Source organism: Chiloscyllium plagiosum, chromosome 22 (genome assembly GCF_004010195.1).
Source record: "Chiloscyllium plagiosum isolate BGI_BamShark_2017 chromosome 22, ASM401019v2, whole genome shotgun sequence".
In the NCBI taxonomy this organism is placed as follows: domain Eukaryota; kingdom Metazoa; phylum Chordata; class Chondrichthyes; order Orectolobiformes; family Hemiscylliidae; genus Chiloscyllium; species Chiloscyllium plagiosum.
In genome coordinates this window covers 13,970,800-13,988,919 of record NC_057731.1, presented here as the reverse complement: position 1 = coordinate 13,988,919, position 18,120 = coordinate 13,970,800, and the positions used below count along the sequence as shown (strand labels likewise).

Here is an 18,120-nt window from a genome sequence, read left to right as displayed (position 1 = left end):
GAGCCATATTAGGGAAATAGGGAACAATGGTCGTTTGTGAGAACTAAACAAATATTCGACATTAGTATTTGGTGTGGAGAAGGGCATAGAAGATGGGAACTTAGAAAAATAAGTACAGGTGATTTTTCTGTAGCACGTGTTTCTACAACACGAATTGGCAATAACAAAGATTGCTGAATTTAGACCAATATTTGTAGAACACAAACTTTCCTTACCTGTATTGACTATAACATGATCCTGGACCTATTATTTTAATTGGTGCTGGAACTGAATGATTTTCTTATAAAGCAAGGTCACATAGAAACCATACTATGGCGTTATAAGAGAACTACCAGTAGCAAAGTCTTGAAAAGTGTCCATATTACAAAAGAGGAGGTGCTGGAGTACTTAAAACATGTAAAGGTGACTAAATCCCCAGAAGCTGATCAGGTGTATCCCAGAACCTTGTGTGAGTTAGGGAAGAGGTTGTTGGACCCCTTGCTGAAACATTTGTATTATCGAAAGCAATGGGGGAGGTGCAAGAAGACTAGAAATTGACTAATGTGCTGCCGTCATTTAAGGAAAGTGGTTAAGGAAAAGCCAGGGAACCAAACACTGGTGAGCCTTACATCAATGATGGGAAAGTTGTTGGAGGGGATTCTGGGAGACATGATTTACACACATTTGGAAAAGCAAGGACTCATTAGGCATAGTCAGCATGGCTTTGTGCATGGGAAATTGAGTCTCACTAACTTGTTTGAGTTTTTTGAAGAGGTGACAAAGCAGAGCAGTAGATATTATGGCTGTACAGGACATTGGTTTAGGTTACACTTTAGATTACTTACAGTGTGAAACAGGCCCTTCGGCCCAACAAGTCCACACCGACCTGCCAAAGCGCAACCCACCCAGACCCATTCCCCTACATTTACCCCTTCACCTAACACTTCAGGCAATTTAGCATGGCCAATTCACCTAACCTGCACATTTTTGGACTGTGGGAGGAAACCGGAGCACCCGGAAGAAACCCACGCAGACACAGGGAGAATGTGCAAACTCCACAAAGACAGTCGCCTGAGGCAGGAACTGAACCCAGATCTCTGGCGCTGTGAGGCAGCAGTGCTAACCACTGTGCCACCGTGCCACCCACAGTTAGGCCACAGTTGGAATATTATGTGCAGTTCTGGTCTCCTTCCTATCGGAAACTTGCAAGGGTTCAGAAAAGATTTCCAAGGATGTTGCCAGGGTTGGAGGATTTGGGCTATAGGGAGAGGCTGAACAGGCTGGGGCTGTTTTCCCTGGAGCGTGAGGGGTGACCTTATAGAGGTTTACAAAATTGTGAGGGGCATGGATAGAGTAAATAGGCAAAGTATTTTCCCTGGGGTTGGGGAGTCCAAAACTAGAGGGCATAGGTTTAGAGTGAGAGGGGAAAGATATAAAAGAGATCTAAGGGGCAACGTTTTCACGCAGAGGGTGGTACGGGTGTGGAATGAGTTGCCAGAGGATGTGGTGGAGGCTGGTACAATTGCAACATTTAAAAGGCATTTCGATGGGTATATGAATAGGAAAAGTTTGGAGGGAAATGGGCTGGGTGCTAGCAGGTGGGACTAGATTGGGTTGGGCTATCTGGTCGGCATGGACGGGTTGGACTGAAGGGTCTGTTTCCATGCTGTACATCTCTATGACTCTATGACTACGCTCTTTATATTGACCTTAGCAAGACATTTGACAAAGTTCTGCATGGTAGACTGGTTAGCAAAGTTAGATCACATGGAACCCAGGAGGAGCTAGCCAATTGGATACAAAATTGGTTTGAAGATTGGAGACAGAATGTGGTGATGAAGAGTTTTTTTTGGACTGGAGGCCTGTGACCAGCAGTGTGCTGCTAGGATAAGTGCTGGGTCCACAGCTTTTCATCATTTATATAAGAGATTTGGATGTGAATATAGAAGATATGATTACTAATTTTGCAGATGACTTCAATATTGGTGGGAGCGACAGTGAAGAAGGTTATCTTAGAGTACAACAGGACATTAGTCAGATGGGCCAATGGACCAAGGAGGGGCAGAAGAAGTTTAATTTAAATAAATGTGAGGTGTTGCAATTTGGTAAGACAAATTAGGGCAGGACTTATACAGTTAATGATAGGACCCTGGGGAACAAAGAGACATATTGGTGCAGATGCATAGTTCCTTGAAAATGGCATCAGATGTAGACAACGTAGTGAAAAAGATGTTTGGCCCACTAGCTTTCATTTGTCAGAGCATTGAGTACAGAACATGGGAATGTTACGGCTGTACAAGACATTGGTAAGGCCACATTTGGAGTACTGCATATAATTCTGGGTCACCTTGCTATAGGAAGACTGTTATTAAACTGGAAAAGGTGCAAAAAAGATTTACAAGGATGTTACCAAGACAGGCAAGTTTGATTTACAAAGAGAGGTTGTATAGGCTGGGACTTTCTTCCCTGAGCATAGCGGCTGAGGGGTGACCTTATGGAGGTTTATGAAATCACAAAGGCCATGGATAGGGTGAATAGCCAAGGTCTTTTCTGTAGGGTAGGGGAGTCCAACACTAGAGGACATAGGTTTAAGGTGAGAAGGGAAAGATATAAAAGGAAGCTGAGGGGCAACGTTTTCATACAGAGGGTAATGCATGTAGGGAACAAGCTGCCAGAGGAAGTGATAGAGGCAAGTACAATAACAACATTTAAAAGACATTTGGACAGGTAAATGAATAGGAAACATTTAGAGGATTTGAGCTAAATGCAGGAAAATGGGCCTAGTTCAGTTTGGGAAATCTGGTTGAGCTGGAGAGTTTCCATCAGTGCTGTATGACTCTATTAAATATTTATGCCATGATTCTTCCACAATAAAGGAAATGTCTCTAATTCTCTGTAACCATCAATCCAAGCCAACCATGAGGCTTGTGAGTACATTTAGCTTTCTGACTAAGCAAGTCTCAACAGATAACAGTGAGGCACACGTGAATGCAGTGAAATCATCATGACGTGAAATATTTACAAGGGAAATTTAAATTTGAAAAACATTCATGCCATCTGTGCTCTGTAAACATACATGTTCATGGCAATGAACATGGGCAGGAAAGTTGGGATCATGATTCAGAGCCCCCTTCTTTGATCAGGAACCTCTTTAATAAACCATTTGTAGATGTAGTATTGTCAGCTGACAGCAAATTTCACTGATGAACGCTTACCCCACTGTGGAATCCTTTGCATGTAAGTTCAAATTTTAATTATATTCACTCAGTTGACCAAATTCTGGCCTAGTGAAATGCATTAGAACAACTTCCCACCTCTGGTAAAAATATTGCTTCTTGCAATACAATCACAATCTTCATCATATCCTGAATTAGCTAGGATATTAAATCTTCCTGGTTGACTGTGGACTGACAATTTTTCATTTCATATGAAACCAAACCAGCCTGAATGATCAAATTTTGAGTGCCTGCAGCATGCTTTATTTCACATGAAACTGAATTGCGATCCTACTGACTTATATCATTAATGTGCATGGGTCAGTCGGATTAGATCAGCAATGAATATCAACAACACATCACTTCCAAAATTGTGGACTGGAAATAATTATATAGTGGTCACTAATAAATCCAATAAAGAATGCAGCAGCCACCACTTTACACAGATATTGGTTGGAATGTGAACTTTGTTACCAAATGGATTTATTGTGGCAAGTAGCACAAATCATGAGGATGAAAACATTAGAACAGGATTAGATGAAGTAGGGCAAGTGCAGCAAAAGCACCAGCTTAGAGTAGTGGTTAGCTTCAGTAAATATAATTCTATGAAATGTTGGATAAATCTCCATTGTCAGTGCTAGATTTGTAAATCAGACTGTTATATCAGTTATTTTGCATTTACATAGTTTGTACAAATTAGATTTTCTTTCAATTAGTACATGTAGATGGCTTAAATATGGTTGCAAATTGATAGCTGAGATTTTGGAAGATTATCATGAAAACTTTGCACCATCATCGTTGTTGAGTATAAAGATGCTTTACATCTTTCCCAGTATAAGTTGCACAAGACATTCCCCTTTACCCTCATTCTCTGATTTACAGACCGCAAGATAGTTGCTGAATCAGGCTATTCAGCCCATTGAGTCTGGTCCAGCATTCAAGGAGATCATAGCTGAGCTGATCTGATAATGGTCAACCCCACTTTCCTGCCTTATCCCCATAATTCCCTTAATGATTATAAATTTGTCTATCTTAGCTTTGAACATGCTTAATGACCCAATCTCTAGGGTAACTGTGGTAAAGAGTTCCACAAATCCACTACTGTCTGAGAGAAAACAAAAATCCTGATCTAGTTTGAAATGGGCCTCCTTTACTCTGAATCGTCGATTCTCTTGCTCCTTGGACGCTGCCTGATCTGCTGTGCTTTTCCACCACCCTTTTCGTCCCTTACTCTGAGTATGCTCTCTGGCCATAGACTCTCCCACAAAGGGAAACAATCTGTGCATCTACCCTGTCAAGCACCTTAAGAATCTTGAATGTTTTAACATAGTTGCCACTCATTCTTCTGAACTCCAATCAGCACAGATCCAACCTATTCCAACTCACCTTATATAAGAACTTCAAAGAGTAAAGGCGTTGGAATAATTTCCATGCTAGTTTGTACCCTCACATACTTTGTGGGAAATAGCACGTGTTGGCAAATGTTCTAAACATGGTCATAAATGTTTTCTCCAGAATGTTTAAGGAAAGCCTGCGGTGTCAACACTAATATATGGCGTTGACGTCCCCCTTCAGCATCGAAAAGGCAGAGCTTATTTTATTTTAGTGACAATACAGTAGTGGGAACTATAGCAAGGCTGACAAGTGTTATTCTTAGTGCGAAAAAAACAGCTGAGGCCAAGAGGCTCTTTCGTGAACTGTTTATTTCTATTTGGTCTTTTAGACGCTACATTCCAGTCAAATCCACAAAGGGACACACACTTGCTTCGAGCGGATCACGTTCTGAAAAGACAAACATAAATACGCGTGTTAAATTATACCATAAATAATATCGCGCTTACATAATCAAAGTAAATATTATTAGACCGTCAACTCGGATTTCATATCAGCCTCCGATGCAATATTTCGTCTGTTCATCTGATTTGGAATCAACAATAAACCCTGACAGTTTGTGTATTTGTATAACATCTGTGTTTTCCTTGTCGGATTGTGGCTGTGTCATTACGGCTATAGATGTCATTCGCGTGTAATTCACACAGTCCAACTCACTCTATTAGCTCCATTCACCAAACTGCACAAAGCCAAGACTGAGTGGACCATCTGAAATCAACATTTAAGGATTCCAGTAGCCAAACACAGAGTTACTACTGTTTCCTGAAACCGAACCCGCCGCCCCCTCCCCCCCCCCCCTCCCCCAGCAGCTCCACGTTTATCCAAATCATCGGGAATTGTTTTCTTTCCTTGGAATTCTGAGGAAAGGAAGTCGCAGCAATTCATTACATCATCTGAACAATTAAACCAGTGAACATGGGTTGGGGAGGGTGGTGTGGAGTGAAGATATGAAACATAGAAACGGCATTTAATGCAGTGTATAGACGCTGGGATAGGAACATAGCTATCATTAATTAGCGATTTAGGGAGGAAATGACAGACAACAGCTACACACTACTATGATGGAAATCTGGGACAAGACCAGAACGCAGCAGAGCTGAAGCAGGATAAACAGGAACTGTGGAATAAAGAGACAGATGTCATTGCAAACACCGTTTGGAAAGCTCCCAGTGGCCACTTACCTGCAGCTACCGCTGGACTTGCGCTGGGATGTTGTTTACTTTGGTTTCAATAAACCCCACAGAGCATCTCATTACACCAACCATCTCTCCGTGTTGACAGCGATCCTTTTACCTTGGTGGGCAGTATTTCCGAAAAAATGACTCCACTGTCTGTGACTGCATCATCTTCAGGAAGCACAGCGGGATAGTGATACCAGCTACGCTGGGTGAATTCAGATACAGAAACATCAATCTGACCAATGGGCTGCTCATCTGGTTTGAAATGTATATATTTTTGTATCGGTGACCAATCGATCTTGCAAGGAGACAGACGTATTAAAATGATTATGGGATGTAACGGAAACTCACAGGCAGACCATGTTGTGTTTGAGCCCTGACTCTGTGTCAAGGTGAATTGCAACATTCATGCATTTAACGCGCCCTTGTTTCTCGGATCTGCTCGACTGGTAAAAGAATTTATGGAATTCCGCAAGACAGCTGTCACGTAACACATGAGGTGGCAACATGATTAGCATAGTTTGCTTCTTTAGTCAGTTCTAATAGCACAAGGATTACATTTCAGATGCTTAATATATGCAGTTTTGTCTGTGTTAAAGGCGCCTTTCATCCTTGGTTAAAAAGGTCTTGTGACATGAGATCACGCCTCCTACTATGCCCGGAATGACAAGGAAGCGCTGGCTCTGACTGAACTCTGGCTGAAGCTCCCAGCTTGGAACATGACCTCACCCAGAGGCGCCCATTTTATATATAAGGAAGGTAGGCTGGGAGTGTCATCAGAAGTTTGCAGTTGTTCGCTGAGGAAACTCAAGGAGCTTTATTCCCCAAGAACCACTGGCAACATGGTGATGCTGCGAGTTGAAGACTTGGTAGGAACTTTTGACCCTAAAATATTGTTTAAATGCATGTCTCTGCTAGGGATAATCATCCAATACCGGAGTTTTACGAATATTGTCTTTATTATTATTCAATTGTGAATTATTATCTCACAGAATCGTGTTAAGAAACAATATTTAATCCTTGAATCTGGTGCGTTTGCACTTAGTTATTCCTGCAGCTACTATATTCATCACTGCCGACTGTTTTGCAAGGCAAGTGGAGCTGTTGACAATGTAACAAATTGTAGCTAGATAGAATGGCCATGATAAATCACAGAATAATAGACAGCAAGTATGCACAGTCAGTTCTTTCTTGCTGTGGTTGGGGATACAATGATTAGGAGGTTTTTGCATTTAAACTGGCACTATCCATGGTGTTTCATCAGCTAGAAAGATGCAATATTTAATCTTATATTTTGTGGGGAGTTTATATATTTTAGTAAACAAATTACAAAACAGTTTACAAAAAACATTTACAGCTGTACACAAGAGACAGCAATTTTACAAGGGAGAGGGGCAGCAAAGCTAGGCCCCAAACCCTACCGTTCTGAAAACGTGTTGCTGGAAAAGCGCAGCAGGTCAGTCAGCATCCAAGGAACAGGAGAATCGACGTTTCGGGCATAAACCCTTATTCCTGAAGAAGGGCTTATGCCCGAAACGTCGATTCTCCTGTTCCTTAGATGCTGCCTGACCTGCTGCGCTTTTCCAGCAACACATTTTCAGCTCTGATCTCCAGCATCTGCAGTCCTCACTTTCTCCCCAAACCCTACCGTTCAACCATTTTACAGGGAGATTAGGACAAACTTCAAATCCCAGTTCCACATATGACAAGACAGTGACAATGACATTTGTACATTAGACAATACTGTTACAGACAAAAGTGCATTTGTGGGGAGTTTATACTGTACTGGGGAACTGTGAATACAGACATGAACTTCGCTGTTTAAATATATATTTCGAATGCACCCGTTGATGAGTTTAACTGAGCTGGGATATTGCCTGTAATTCAATCCGAATTAACAGTCCTTCTTCCTAAATTCGAACACGCGGAAGTAGAGATGATGGTAATAAGTTATTTCTGTTGGATAAGGTTGGGGATAGTGGGCTGAGCTGCTGCGGTGAATCGGATTTCCGAGGGCCGGGGGCCCCGCTCTCCATCCGGAATCATTGCCTTCTCCTTTCCACCAGGTGACCGGTAAACAGAGTGAGGTGAAATCCGGCGGATGGGAGGCCGAGCCTCCGTCGGTGCAAGAAGAGTTTGGCAGCGGGGAATATTGCTCTGCGATGGCGATCGAGAAACAGGACGGAGTGAAAAGCCAAACAGCGCCCTTCCCGTTCATCCCCTGTCCTAAGCACCAGAAAGAGAAACTCCAGCCGGTGCCACGCAACAAAAATGTACGTGCGAAAAGTGAATGTAACAACACTCACTATAAGGCCAGCGACTTCCTTATTGACCGTCCGAACGGCAATTCATGTAGCTCCCCTTCTCCTTTAAGAGGATCTATTGATGGCGTGTGCCACCTGTCACTAACCATTGTCGCTCTTGTGTGTTTAGGTTAAGCCAGCGGTGCAGAGGCTGAAACTTGAAACGGTGGATGATCTCCAATTCCTTGTCAGCCTGAAGAAACACAAACAATCCAAGGCCGTTGTTGTGGAACCCGTACCTCAGCAGGAACCCGACACTATTGTAAGTTCAAAGCAGCAGTCACAAAACTAGAGAGCGTCAAGAAATGGTGCTGATCTTCTGAAATGAAAGTCTGACCTCCTTATTGTGATTGGCTCAGGTTGGACCTGTAGATGTGGAGACCTTTTGGCGGGCAGCGGTGGAAAATAATCTCCCTGTGATTGAGAAATACTTGGCCGACGGCGGGCAACCAGATATATGCGACCAGGTAAAATAGATAAGCCAATCCAACATATTAATGTGATTTTGTTTTGTAATTCTTGCTGATTAAATGAAATCAAACAGTTCCTTTTTCATACTTAAACAGTTTAACAGGACTGCCATGCACCGGGCCTGCTCTGAGGGGAACGAGGACGTTGTACTGAAACTACTAGAAGCCGGAGCCTCCACTGAGTTTCGAGATATGGTAATGATCATTGACCGTGTGCTATTTACGCAGCAACTCAGGGTGACTCAGGGTGACGGAAAAGTCATGTGCCTTAAGGCAGTGTTCTGTTAACTACAATAATTGCTTACAAGAACTGCACAAACGGTGCTTTCTAGTTGCTGGATTCAATTACAAGAGAACACAAACACAGATTGTATTCTTTGGAATGTAGATTAGAGAGCGATTTTATTAAAGTTTTAAAGATTTTTAAGGGAAATAATATGATCATTACAACTATATTGGTTGAGGTGTCTGGGACTAAAAGACATTGCTAACAGCAATCGGTCCTAGGTCGTTTAGTTTTACATTTAACGTGAAATCAACTGAATTTTGTTAGTCAAACAAATTAAAGACAAAGGTAGCGATTTTATTGAATGTCAGAGCAGATTTAAAGTGCTCGATGGCTTAGTCTTATTCCTGTATTTCTAAGATCTAGTTTGAGAATGAGCACACAGAAAAATGAACACGCTTAGCTTAATGCAATAATTGACATGATTTATGCCATCTCATCACGCGATTACAAAATTTTTTTCATGCCACTTTAATCCATCCTACTTGTGAAAGATTCTTTACTAAGTGACATTAACTTACTTCATGCACAGCTCGATGCCACAGCGGTCCACTGGTCCTGTCGTGGTGGTAGCCTGGAAGTGCTGAAAACCTTGTTAAACAACGATGCAAATGTAAACGCCAAAGACAAGGTATGCAGCTATCTATAGAGTCAAATATCATAGCTAAGATTTACTTGCAACAGTGCATGTGCCAATAACATCATTTTGTTTTTATTTAACACAGCTATGTAGCACTCCTTTACACGTTGCTGTCCGAACTGGGCATTATGAATGTGCTGAACATCTTATCGCATGTGGAGCAGATCTGAATGCCAGAGATATGGTATGTATTAATTCATGTACAAGGAATTTGTTCTGTCTTATCTTACCTATCATATTGGATGTATGTCTTCTGTAAAAGACAGATGTAAAGGGCAAGGACAATTGTTCAACTATGTATAGACCATACGGGATGACTTGAGTGGTATCAAGGGTTATAGCATGCCGAACTACTAAGATCGAGATTCTAGTCTTGATTTGAGGTGCGCAAGCCAGCTATTTGACAGGTGTTTAATGTGGAGTTATACTGCCTGGTATGAAATGCGATGGAACATTTGAAGCCTGTTCCTAATAACCATGGAAAGACAACATAAAACGATCTAGAATTCAACATCACAACTGACCATGAGCTGTTAACTTGTGCCAATAGCCCAACTGTTTCAGTAATGCCCTTTCGTGAATCAAATCTTCAAATCTTACCGCGTTAGACCTAAAAGAGACTGATCACAAACCTGAGGCTGATCCATAACTATTATCTGAAATGACCCCATCGAGTAACTTAGTTCTATCATGATTATAAAAGAAAGTTCACCACACCTCAGGAAACAATGGATGGTTATTAAGGCCATTCCCAAGAAATATGGGAAAACTCATGCGGAAAATGGAAATGCCGTCCAGCTAATAGACAATGTTTGAGTTTAGGTTTTGATATTGGACTATATCAGGGTAGCACTTGTTGAAAAGACAATGTTTTACAGCGAGCTATTAGACTGCAGAGGTGGGTTTAGTGGCGGGACCAGGAGGGTACAGGAAAGGTCACCGTCGGGTCAATGGCCGGACACATTCTTTGCAGAGAAGATGAGCAGTGAAAGTGACATTAGAGGGTAATACAGCTATTATGAGGGATGGAGAATTGTCTGCTGGAATCTGTGTGTTGGACGGGGCTGACACAGTATCGAGCTGAGCGAAAAGGTTGCACGTGTGGCTGTCCACTGGAATCGCCTTCCTGCCTGAACAGGCGAACCTTCCTTCCTTTTACCCGGGCTCTAACGTAACCGCGGAAGCACTCCTGTTCTTTTTTTTTCTTTTTTTTCTTTTTGTATTTAACCCCCACACTACCACCTAAGTGCGGTAGTGCTTATTATATATATTTTTTTTTCCCCAGCACCCATGGTGTGTGTGTGCACAGTTGTGAGACACAGTGAAAGACACAAAGTGCACCAATCTTTATTCAAATTCCACCACCAGGAAGATAGGAAAACACCCGGGTGGCCAGTGACAAACACTGCCCTTCACATCAAAGGGCAGTGCTATGTGGAGGCGAACCTTCCTAACCGGCTGTTGTACTTCTAAGGCTAATTAGCCTCTTAATTGGCTACCTGCAGGCGATAGGAGTCGCAGATCACCAGGGTCAGGATCTGCATTTGTCCCCTTTCGTGAAAAGCAGTTAAGATATCACATTCTGTCCCCAATGATCAGATAATAGTTTCCTTACAGGGATGGAATATCAAGCCCAGGAATTACAAGGCCCACTTAACTGAATTACCTAACACTGGGAATTGGAAGTCTGCTATTCTCCTGGCATCTTGATAAAATGTTACTCTAAACTGATGAAAGTACAAGTGGAGACGCAAACATAGGAGCGGTCCTAGAAAACAGGCTTAACTTAGACACAGCGCCTGCATGTCAGAGGGCCTAAGTAAGGGCTGTGAACAACGTCTGGCGCCGGGAGAAAAGTGCATTACTTTTCACAGCCAGCATGACTACTATTGGCTGGAATTACGCCTTTGGCTTCTGTTCTGGGTATTGTGTCACAATTGACGGTCGATTTTTCACGACTTCCATTCCACTGCTAGGCAAATGACTTTACGTTCAGCAAGTGAATACTTCTGCCAAGTGACTATTGATTGTTGGGCATCTGCAGATAACTAGAACTTAGAAGGACAGGCTGGTTTATTTCAAGTCAAAGGGCAGTTATGGCAGGCTTGTGATCAACCTGAAGACTAAAGGGTGAAAATCAACGCGTTATATATTTCATTAACGGAGTTTGCAATTGTTTCATCAAACAGCCATTTTTTAATTCAGATACTATATCTGTATTCTACCTATTACATAGTGAGAGGGAAGTATAGTTACAGCACTGACTGGCTCAATAAGCCTTGGCTTTGGCGAACAGTGCTTAACTGCCTTGTGTCCCAACGCTGAGAGAGGGAGGGCACTTGCTTTAGAAAACATAAGTTTCGCCACCAAGGATTGTAATTTTTTGGGGGAACTTTTTCTAAATTAAATTGGATTGCACATGATGAAAAGTAGTGGAATCAAACTGGTTTTGTTGAAACCTTTATCTCCAAAACTGTATTTTCTGAAGGAAGGAGACACTCCTATGCATGATGCAGTCAGGCTAAGCCGTTACCGATTGATGAAGCTTCTGATGATTTATGGAGCCAATCCAACTTTAAAAAACTGCGTAAGTACAACAATTGGAAACCTTCACATGATAGATAGAATTTGAAATTAGAGTCATTTAAGGTTGTTTCATAGTGAAGAAGGGCTTATGCCCGAAACGTTGATTCTCCTGTTCCTTAGATGCTGCCTGACGTGCTGCGCTTTTCCAGCAACACATTTTTTTAGCTGTTTCATAAAGTGCCCTAACTTCTACATGTTTTGATGAATCCAAATTAAGATAGTGTACAATGAACACTACGACCAGAGTTTAGCTCAAAGGACACTTGAGTAAATAAATAACAATGATGAAGGCAACATTTTAAATCAATTGAAACTCTTAGCTGTAAGAGCATTCGATTTTCAGCTTCTTCCTTATTCATTCACAGGCTGGTCCAGCCTTAATTGCCCATTTCTAATTAGCCATGAGAATGTTGTGGTGAGCTGCCAACTTGAATAGCTACAGTCAATGGCTGTTAGGGAGTTTCAGGATTCTGTTCCAATGACAGTAATAATGGTGATAAAATTCCAAGTCAGGATGGTGTGTATATTTATATTATAAAAATACTTATATTTTACATTTGCCCATTTTCATTGCTTAATTTGTGGAAAGTAATACTAGCAAATGAGATTTCCTAAGGTAGAATTCAAAATAAATCCACTACATTCTTTCACTGATCTCCAATGAAAGGTAGTGTAGGATGCTTATGAAAGGATCTGGTTTTAGACTGATGTTTTGTTCATTATAAGCTGCTGTATAATATGTCAAATTTGCAGTGAGAATTTTCAAAATCAGTGAATGTAACTATTACTGACCATTTCTAAAACTTGAAATATTTACTATCCGTGAAAACAAGAATTCCATGCCTAAAATAAATTAAGATAATGTGAATTAAATTACTCTGAAATCTAAACTGTTTAAAGTTCAGTTCAACAAGTTTGAAGAATCTATTCAACATAGAGTCACATGTTTAAACAAAGTGTGTGCTAAATGTATTACCAACTGATTGCTGTAGCAGCCGGCATTACATTCAGCATACGCTTCCCTGAATTGCACAGCACTTTAATTACCGTCAAGCTATGTAAACTATACATCTCTGCAGCATTAACCTCAATGTAGCTGCTCAACATTAACTTTATACTGTACTAGCTTTCCTTGGGACCATTATTATGAAGAAATTGCCCAGAGTGCAAAAAATAATCAATTTGGGAGATCAACACTTCTTTCTGTTTTTTTAAGTTTCTAAAGAGTAAAAGTACTGCAGATCTTTTAAGAAAACCTGGAAATAGACCATGCCATTCAGTTGCATTAGATAATATTTGAATCTTTCCAGCCCTTCATTTGAACTGAACAAATATTTAAGAGACTTGTAACTGGGTGCGGGGAAGGCAGTGAAAATTAAACTCAGTGGACTGATCCATCATCATAAAAGAAAAAACAGATTGTTACATGGTTAATACTAATTTCATATCAGATAATAGAAAATTGAGAAATTAAAGAAACAAAGAACATGTTACTAGCTAAAGGCAACAGAAGTCAACCCAAGAAGGGATTAGGCACCAGAGTGATGGCCTGTTGATCAGATCTAAAATTAGAAGGTACAAGGTGGAGTATTTCAGCCTTTCCTATTTTGTACATGTTATGTAATCACATTGTAACACCATAGAAGTTTTAAGAATAAATATGACGAGCAAATCCACGAGATAAGATCTGCTTTTTGTAAATCCATACTGACTGTCTGATAAGTATCATGTGGATAAATATGACATTACCTGCTTTGATAGCAAAAACAGGAAGACAGATTAACATTTTAAGTAGCAATAGGCTGAGAAAGGAGGTGGTGCAAAAAGACTTGGGTATCCTTGTACATCAGTCACTGAAAGCATGGAGGCACAGCAGGTGGGGAAAAAGGCAACTGGTACTTTGGCCTTCATAATAAGAGAATTCAAGTCGAGGAGCAGGGATGTCTGCTACAGTCATACAGGGCATTGGTGAAACCACACATGGAGCACTTCGATTAAGACAATATTAACTGGGGTTTGGAAGGATGAAGGGGAATACATGAAAAACTATAACATTTTAACAAGTCCACACAAGATAATGGAAACAGGATGTTCCCAATAACTTGAAAGTCCAGAACCAGGCATCACAGTCTAAAGAAATATAGGACTGAGGAGAAACATCTTAACCTGGAGAGCAGTAAGCCTCTGGTTGGAATTCTGTCACATAAAGTCGTTCAAGCCAAAACATTCAACGTTTTCAATAAATAGTTAGATACAGTTCTCAAATCTAAAGGTTTCAAAAGGTAGGAGAAAATGGGAATAGTAACCTGAGATGGATGATCAGCCACAATTATACTGAATGGCAGAGCAGGCTCAAAGGGCTGAATAATCTACTCCTGCTCCTATTTTTATGCATCTGAATATTTAATACCATTTCAATAATTGTTACACATTTGAATTGTTGCATTTTATAATTGGTGCTCTCTTGTTACAGAACGCACAGACACCGATAGATCTTGTTCTACAGTGGCAAACTGGTACAAAGGAAATCCTTAACCAATTTATGGAAAATTCACACAAGTAACCAAAGTGATGCTTGCTTCGTGCAAATTACATCCCATCCCCACCCCCCAAGGATGTCAGGTGCATTTGCCTCCTGTGGCAGATTGTGAGGACTTCAACACTCATTAGAACATTAGTTTAAATGTGATGTAGTACTGTGATTATTTATTGCAATTGTTTAAGTTCACAACTCGATGAAAACGAACTAAGAGATCCAGAACGTTGAAATTATTTTCAAAGAAGACTGGAATCTCTGACCTTTTTGACTGTCAGTAAAGAAGTTTATTTTGATAAACTTGAATGGTGAAAAAGTTAAGGCCGTGGGATGTTGGAAAGCTGAAAGTTGGAGTCATTTATCAGTGCACGGTTGAAATGTTAGACATAGTGGGAGGGACGAGTATATAAAATCTTGCAAATGATTTTACTACCCAACATCTAAATCAGCAATGGTGACATTTAAGTTCCATTGCATCCCTCCATCATTTCAATTAAGATTGCAACTCAACTATTAAAAGTAATTTCTTATTTAAATAAGAATTGGAAAGAGATCTTGGAAGAAATGAAGGTATGAGTAAGTACTGAATATGGGAAAACAGTAAGTGGGGATATATGAAACTTGTGAACTGAATAATTAGGATGTAATCAACTATGATGTAAAATTTGTATATTTCTATAGTTGTTTGAAATTTGTAAATTTTGTACACATTAAGCATTTATTGTTATTTATCTGAAGTTTAAGAGTAAGACTACTTTTAAAAGTGGGATGATTCCAATAATTTGGACTTTGTGAATTGAAATGGATTGCACAATTATAGATTGCAGTAGGGAGAACATTTATCACAGGAAAATGTCTCCCAAGTTGGATATTGATCAGAGGGAACAGGAAGACTTGATCATTTATAATGTCAAACCCATTGACAGAGCAGATCAGAATGCAATCCACACTAAGTGTAAGCAAAGCACTTGCAAACTGTGTGGGTTCCTGAATGTAGCTTAAAAGGGCTGCAGGCAAGCTGCTCAAGGTAATATGCTTGTGAACTCCATAGTACTATAAAGTTTCATAATGTTGATCCACATTTCTTTTGTAAAAAGGGACAATTTCTGATGCAAAGTATTAATAGTGAGTTCTATTTTAAAAGCTTTTGTATTGTCCTGTTTTGGATTTTTGAGATTTTCTTGGAAAACACTGAATACAATATGATAAAAGAAAAATAAAAGTATAAATATGGAGTTGATTTGTTTTAAAATAATTTCAAACATCTAGTAATTATCTATATTTGCATCATTGTGCTCTCATTTCTGAAGATAGAAGGATACAAAAATCCATTGGCTATTAACAAATCAATGCTACCTAATAGGCAACAATTATACAATTCAGAGGCAACCAATCTTGTTGTAGGATTAAACTTGCCAATTCAATATGGCACAGTAAAAATTAAAATAACTGGCTAATTATTATAGAAACCATGAAACAGAAACTTAAAAAGGAATAATAATCTGTGGATTACTACTTGAGCCACAAGCAAATTGGTGCAGGGTGAATGAGATTTGAGAGATGAATGCGTGGCATGAAATGTGATGTCAGAGAAATAGGGTTTTGTCTGTCTGGAACTGGCATCCATACTAGTGAAAGATATTCTGTTGGGATGTCCTACCCCAGAAAGAAATAAATGGGGCATGCAAGAAATATACTGCAATTATCATGGGTGACTTTAATCTACATGTAGATTTGGGATAATCAGATTGGCAACAACAGCCTGGGGTGGCACACTGGTTAGCACTGTTGCCTCACAGCACCAGGGACCTGGGTTTGATTCCAGCCTCTGGCGACTGTGTGTGGAGTTTGTATATTCTCCCAGTGTCTGCGTGTGTTTCCTCTGGGTGCTCCAGTTTCCTCCCACAATCCAAAGATGTGCAGGCCAGGTGAATTGGCTATGCTAAATTACCCATAGTGTTAGGTGCATTAGTCAGAGGTAAATGGGTCAGGCTTGGAGGGTTAGTATGGACTTGTTGGTCCAAATGGCCTGTTTCCACACTGTAGGGAATCTAATCTAAGATTATTAATTAACTTGCAAAGTTAGATCTGAGTTCCAAAATTTAGGGGTCTTGTGGTGCAGTACTTTTTGCCCTTCTTGCCACATTCCCACTTTCTCTCCTAGATGCCTTAAAATCTAAAATCTATATCCCTTGAATATAATCACTGACTTTGCCTCTACAGTTTTCTGTGGTAGTGAATGCCACCGATTTACCATCCTTGAGTGAAGAAATGTTTCACCTTAGTCCTAAATGTTCTACCCTGATACTGTGTGCCCAGGTTCCCCATCAGGGAACATCTTCTCCCTGAAATCTAGTCTGTCCAGTTCTGGTAGAATTTTATATGTTTCCAGTGGACCTCCTCTCATCCTTCTAAACTCTAATCCATACAGGCCCAGTCGAACCAATCTGTCCTCAGTGGACAGTCCTGCCAGTCCCTGGTAATGCCTAGTGAACCTCTGCTGCATGCTATGGAAAGTTTATCCTTAGGTAGAAAGACAAAAACACAATACAATACTCCTGTTGCCTCACCAAGGCCCTGTGTAACTCAGTAAGACATCACCACTTCTGATTGCAAATCCTCTTGCAACGAAGGCCAATACACCACAGCCTTCCTAAATGCGTGCTGCAATTGTCCTCTTACATAGACCATACTGGAATGAGTAATTGTTGCAATTCATGCACATGTTCTTTAAATATAAACCATTGCCTATCCACTAGTAATCCCTTGCCAATTTGTACCTTATACTATCTTGCATTTAAATTCAGGACTCCAATTTCAGATTTGACTACTTCACTACCCATCTTCTTGAATTCTACCATATTATGGTCACCCTTCCCCATGAGACTCCACACAAGATTGTTGATTTGTCATTTCATATTGCACATTATCCATTCTAGAATAATCTGTACTTTGGTTGATTCTTCAACGTATTAGGGGAGAAAGTGAGGACTGCAGATGCTGGAGATCAGAGCTGAAAATGTGTTGCTGGAAAAGCACAGCAGGTCAGGCAGCATCCAAGGAACAGGAGAATCTCCTGTTCCTTGGATGCTGCCTGACCTGCTGCACTTTTCCAGCAACACATTTTCAGCTCAACGTATTAGTCTAATAGACTATCACAGACACACTCCAGAAAATCTATCTGCACAATAACATTGTTAATTATAAGTTAAAATAATTCATGATTACAGTTATACTTTGCATGCATCCGATTTCTTGTTTAAGCCCATCCCTTACATCTCCACAACTGCTTGGGACCTTTCGACAACCACCAGTGTTTTCTGCCTCTTAAGGATCCTTATCTCCATTCATACAGTTTTCACATCATAATTTTCCAAGTCAACATTGTTCCTCACTACTGCATGGTTTTACTCTTTTACTAACAAGACTATCCTAACCTTCTTTCACTTTGTCTGTCCTTTCTAAATAAGGAATACTGCTGAATGCTCAGTTGTCATTCTTGTTAACCTTGTTGCCATGTCCCTGTAATTACAAA

The 18,120-nt window shown here is 40.4% G+C and overlaps 1 protein-coding gene and 1 long non-coding RNA gene across 2 annotated transcripts; one reads left to right on the top strand and one right to left on the bottom strand.

Annotated features, from left to right (window-relative positions):
• Positions 1-4,880: 4,880 nt before the first annotated feature.
• On the bottom strand, positions 4,881-5,857 carry LOC122561074. The gene is made up of 2 exons (XR_006314897.1): positions 5,768-5,857; positions 4,881-4,976 (listed from the first exon to the last, which is right to left on the bottom strand). It is a non-coding gene; the product is annotated as an uncharacterized LOC122561074 (long non-coding RNA).
• A 626-nt stretch (positions 5,858-6,483) lies between these two features.
• Positions 6,484-14,765, top strand: ankrd1b (ankyrin repeat domain 1b (cardiac muscle)). Its single transcript, XM_043712444.1, has 9 exons — positions 6,484-6,633; positions 7,831-8,037; positions 8,198-8,329; positions 8,427-8,534; positions 8,634-8,732; positions 9,356-9,454; positions 9,549-9,647; positions 11,952-12,050; positions 14,523-14,765. The coding sequence occupies exons 1-9, from the start codon at positions 6,484-6,486 to the stop codon at positions 14,610-14,612; spliced, it is 1,083 nt and encodes a 360-aa protein (XP_043568379.1). The 3' UTR covers positions 14,613-14,765.
• The last annotated feature ends 3,355 nt before the right edge of the window (positions 14,766-18,120 follow it).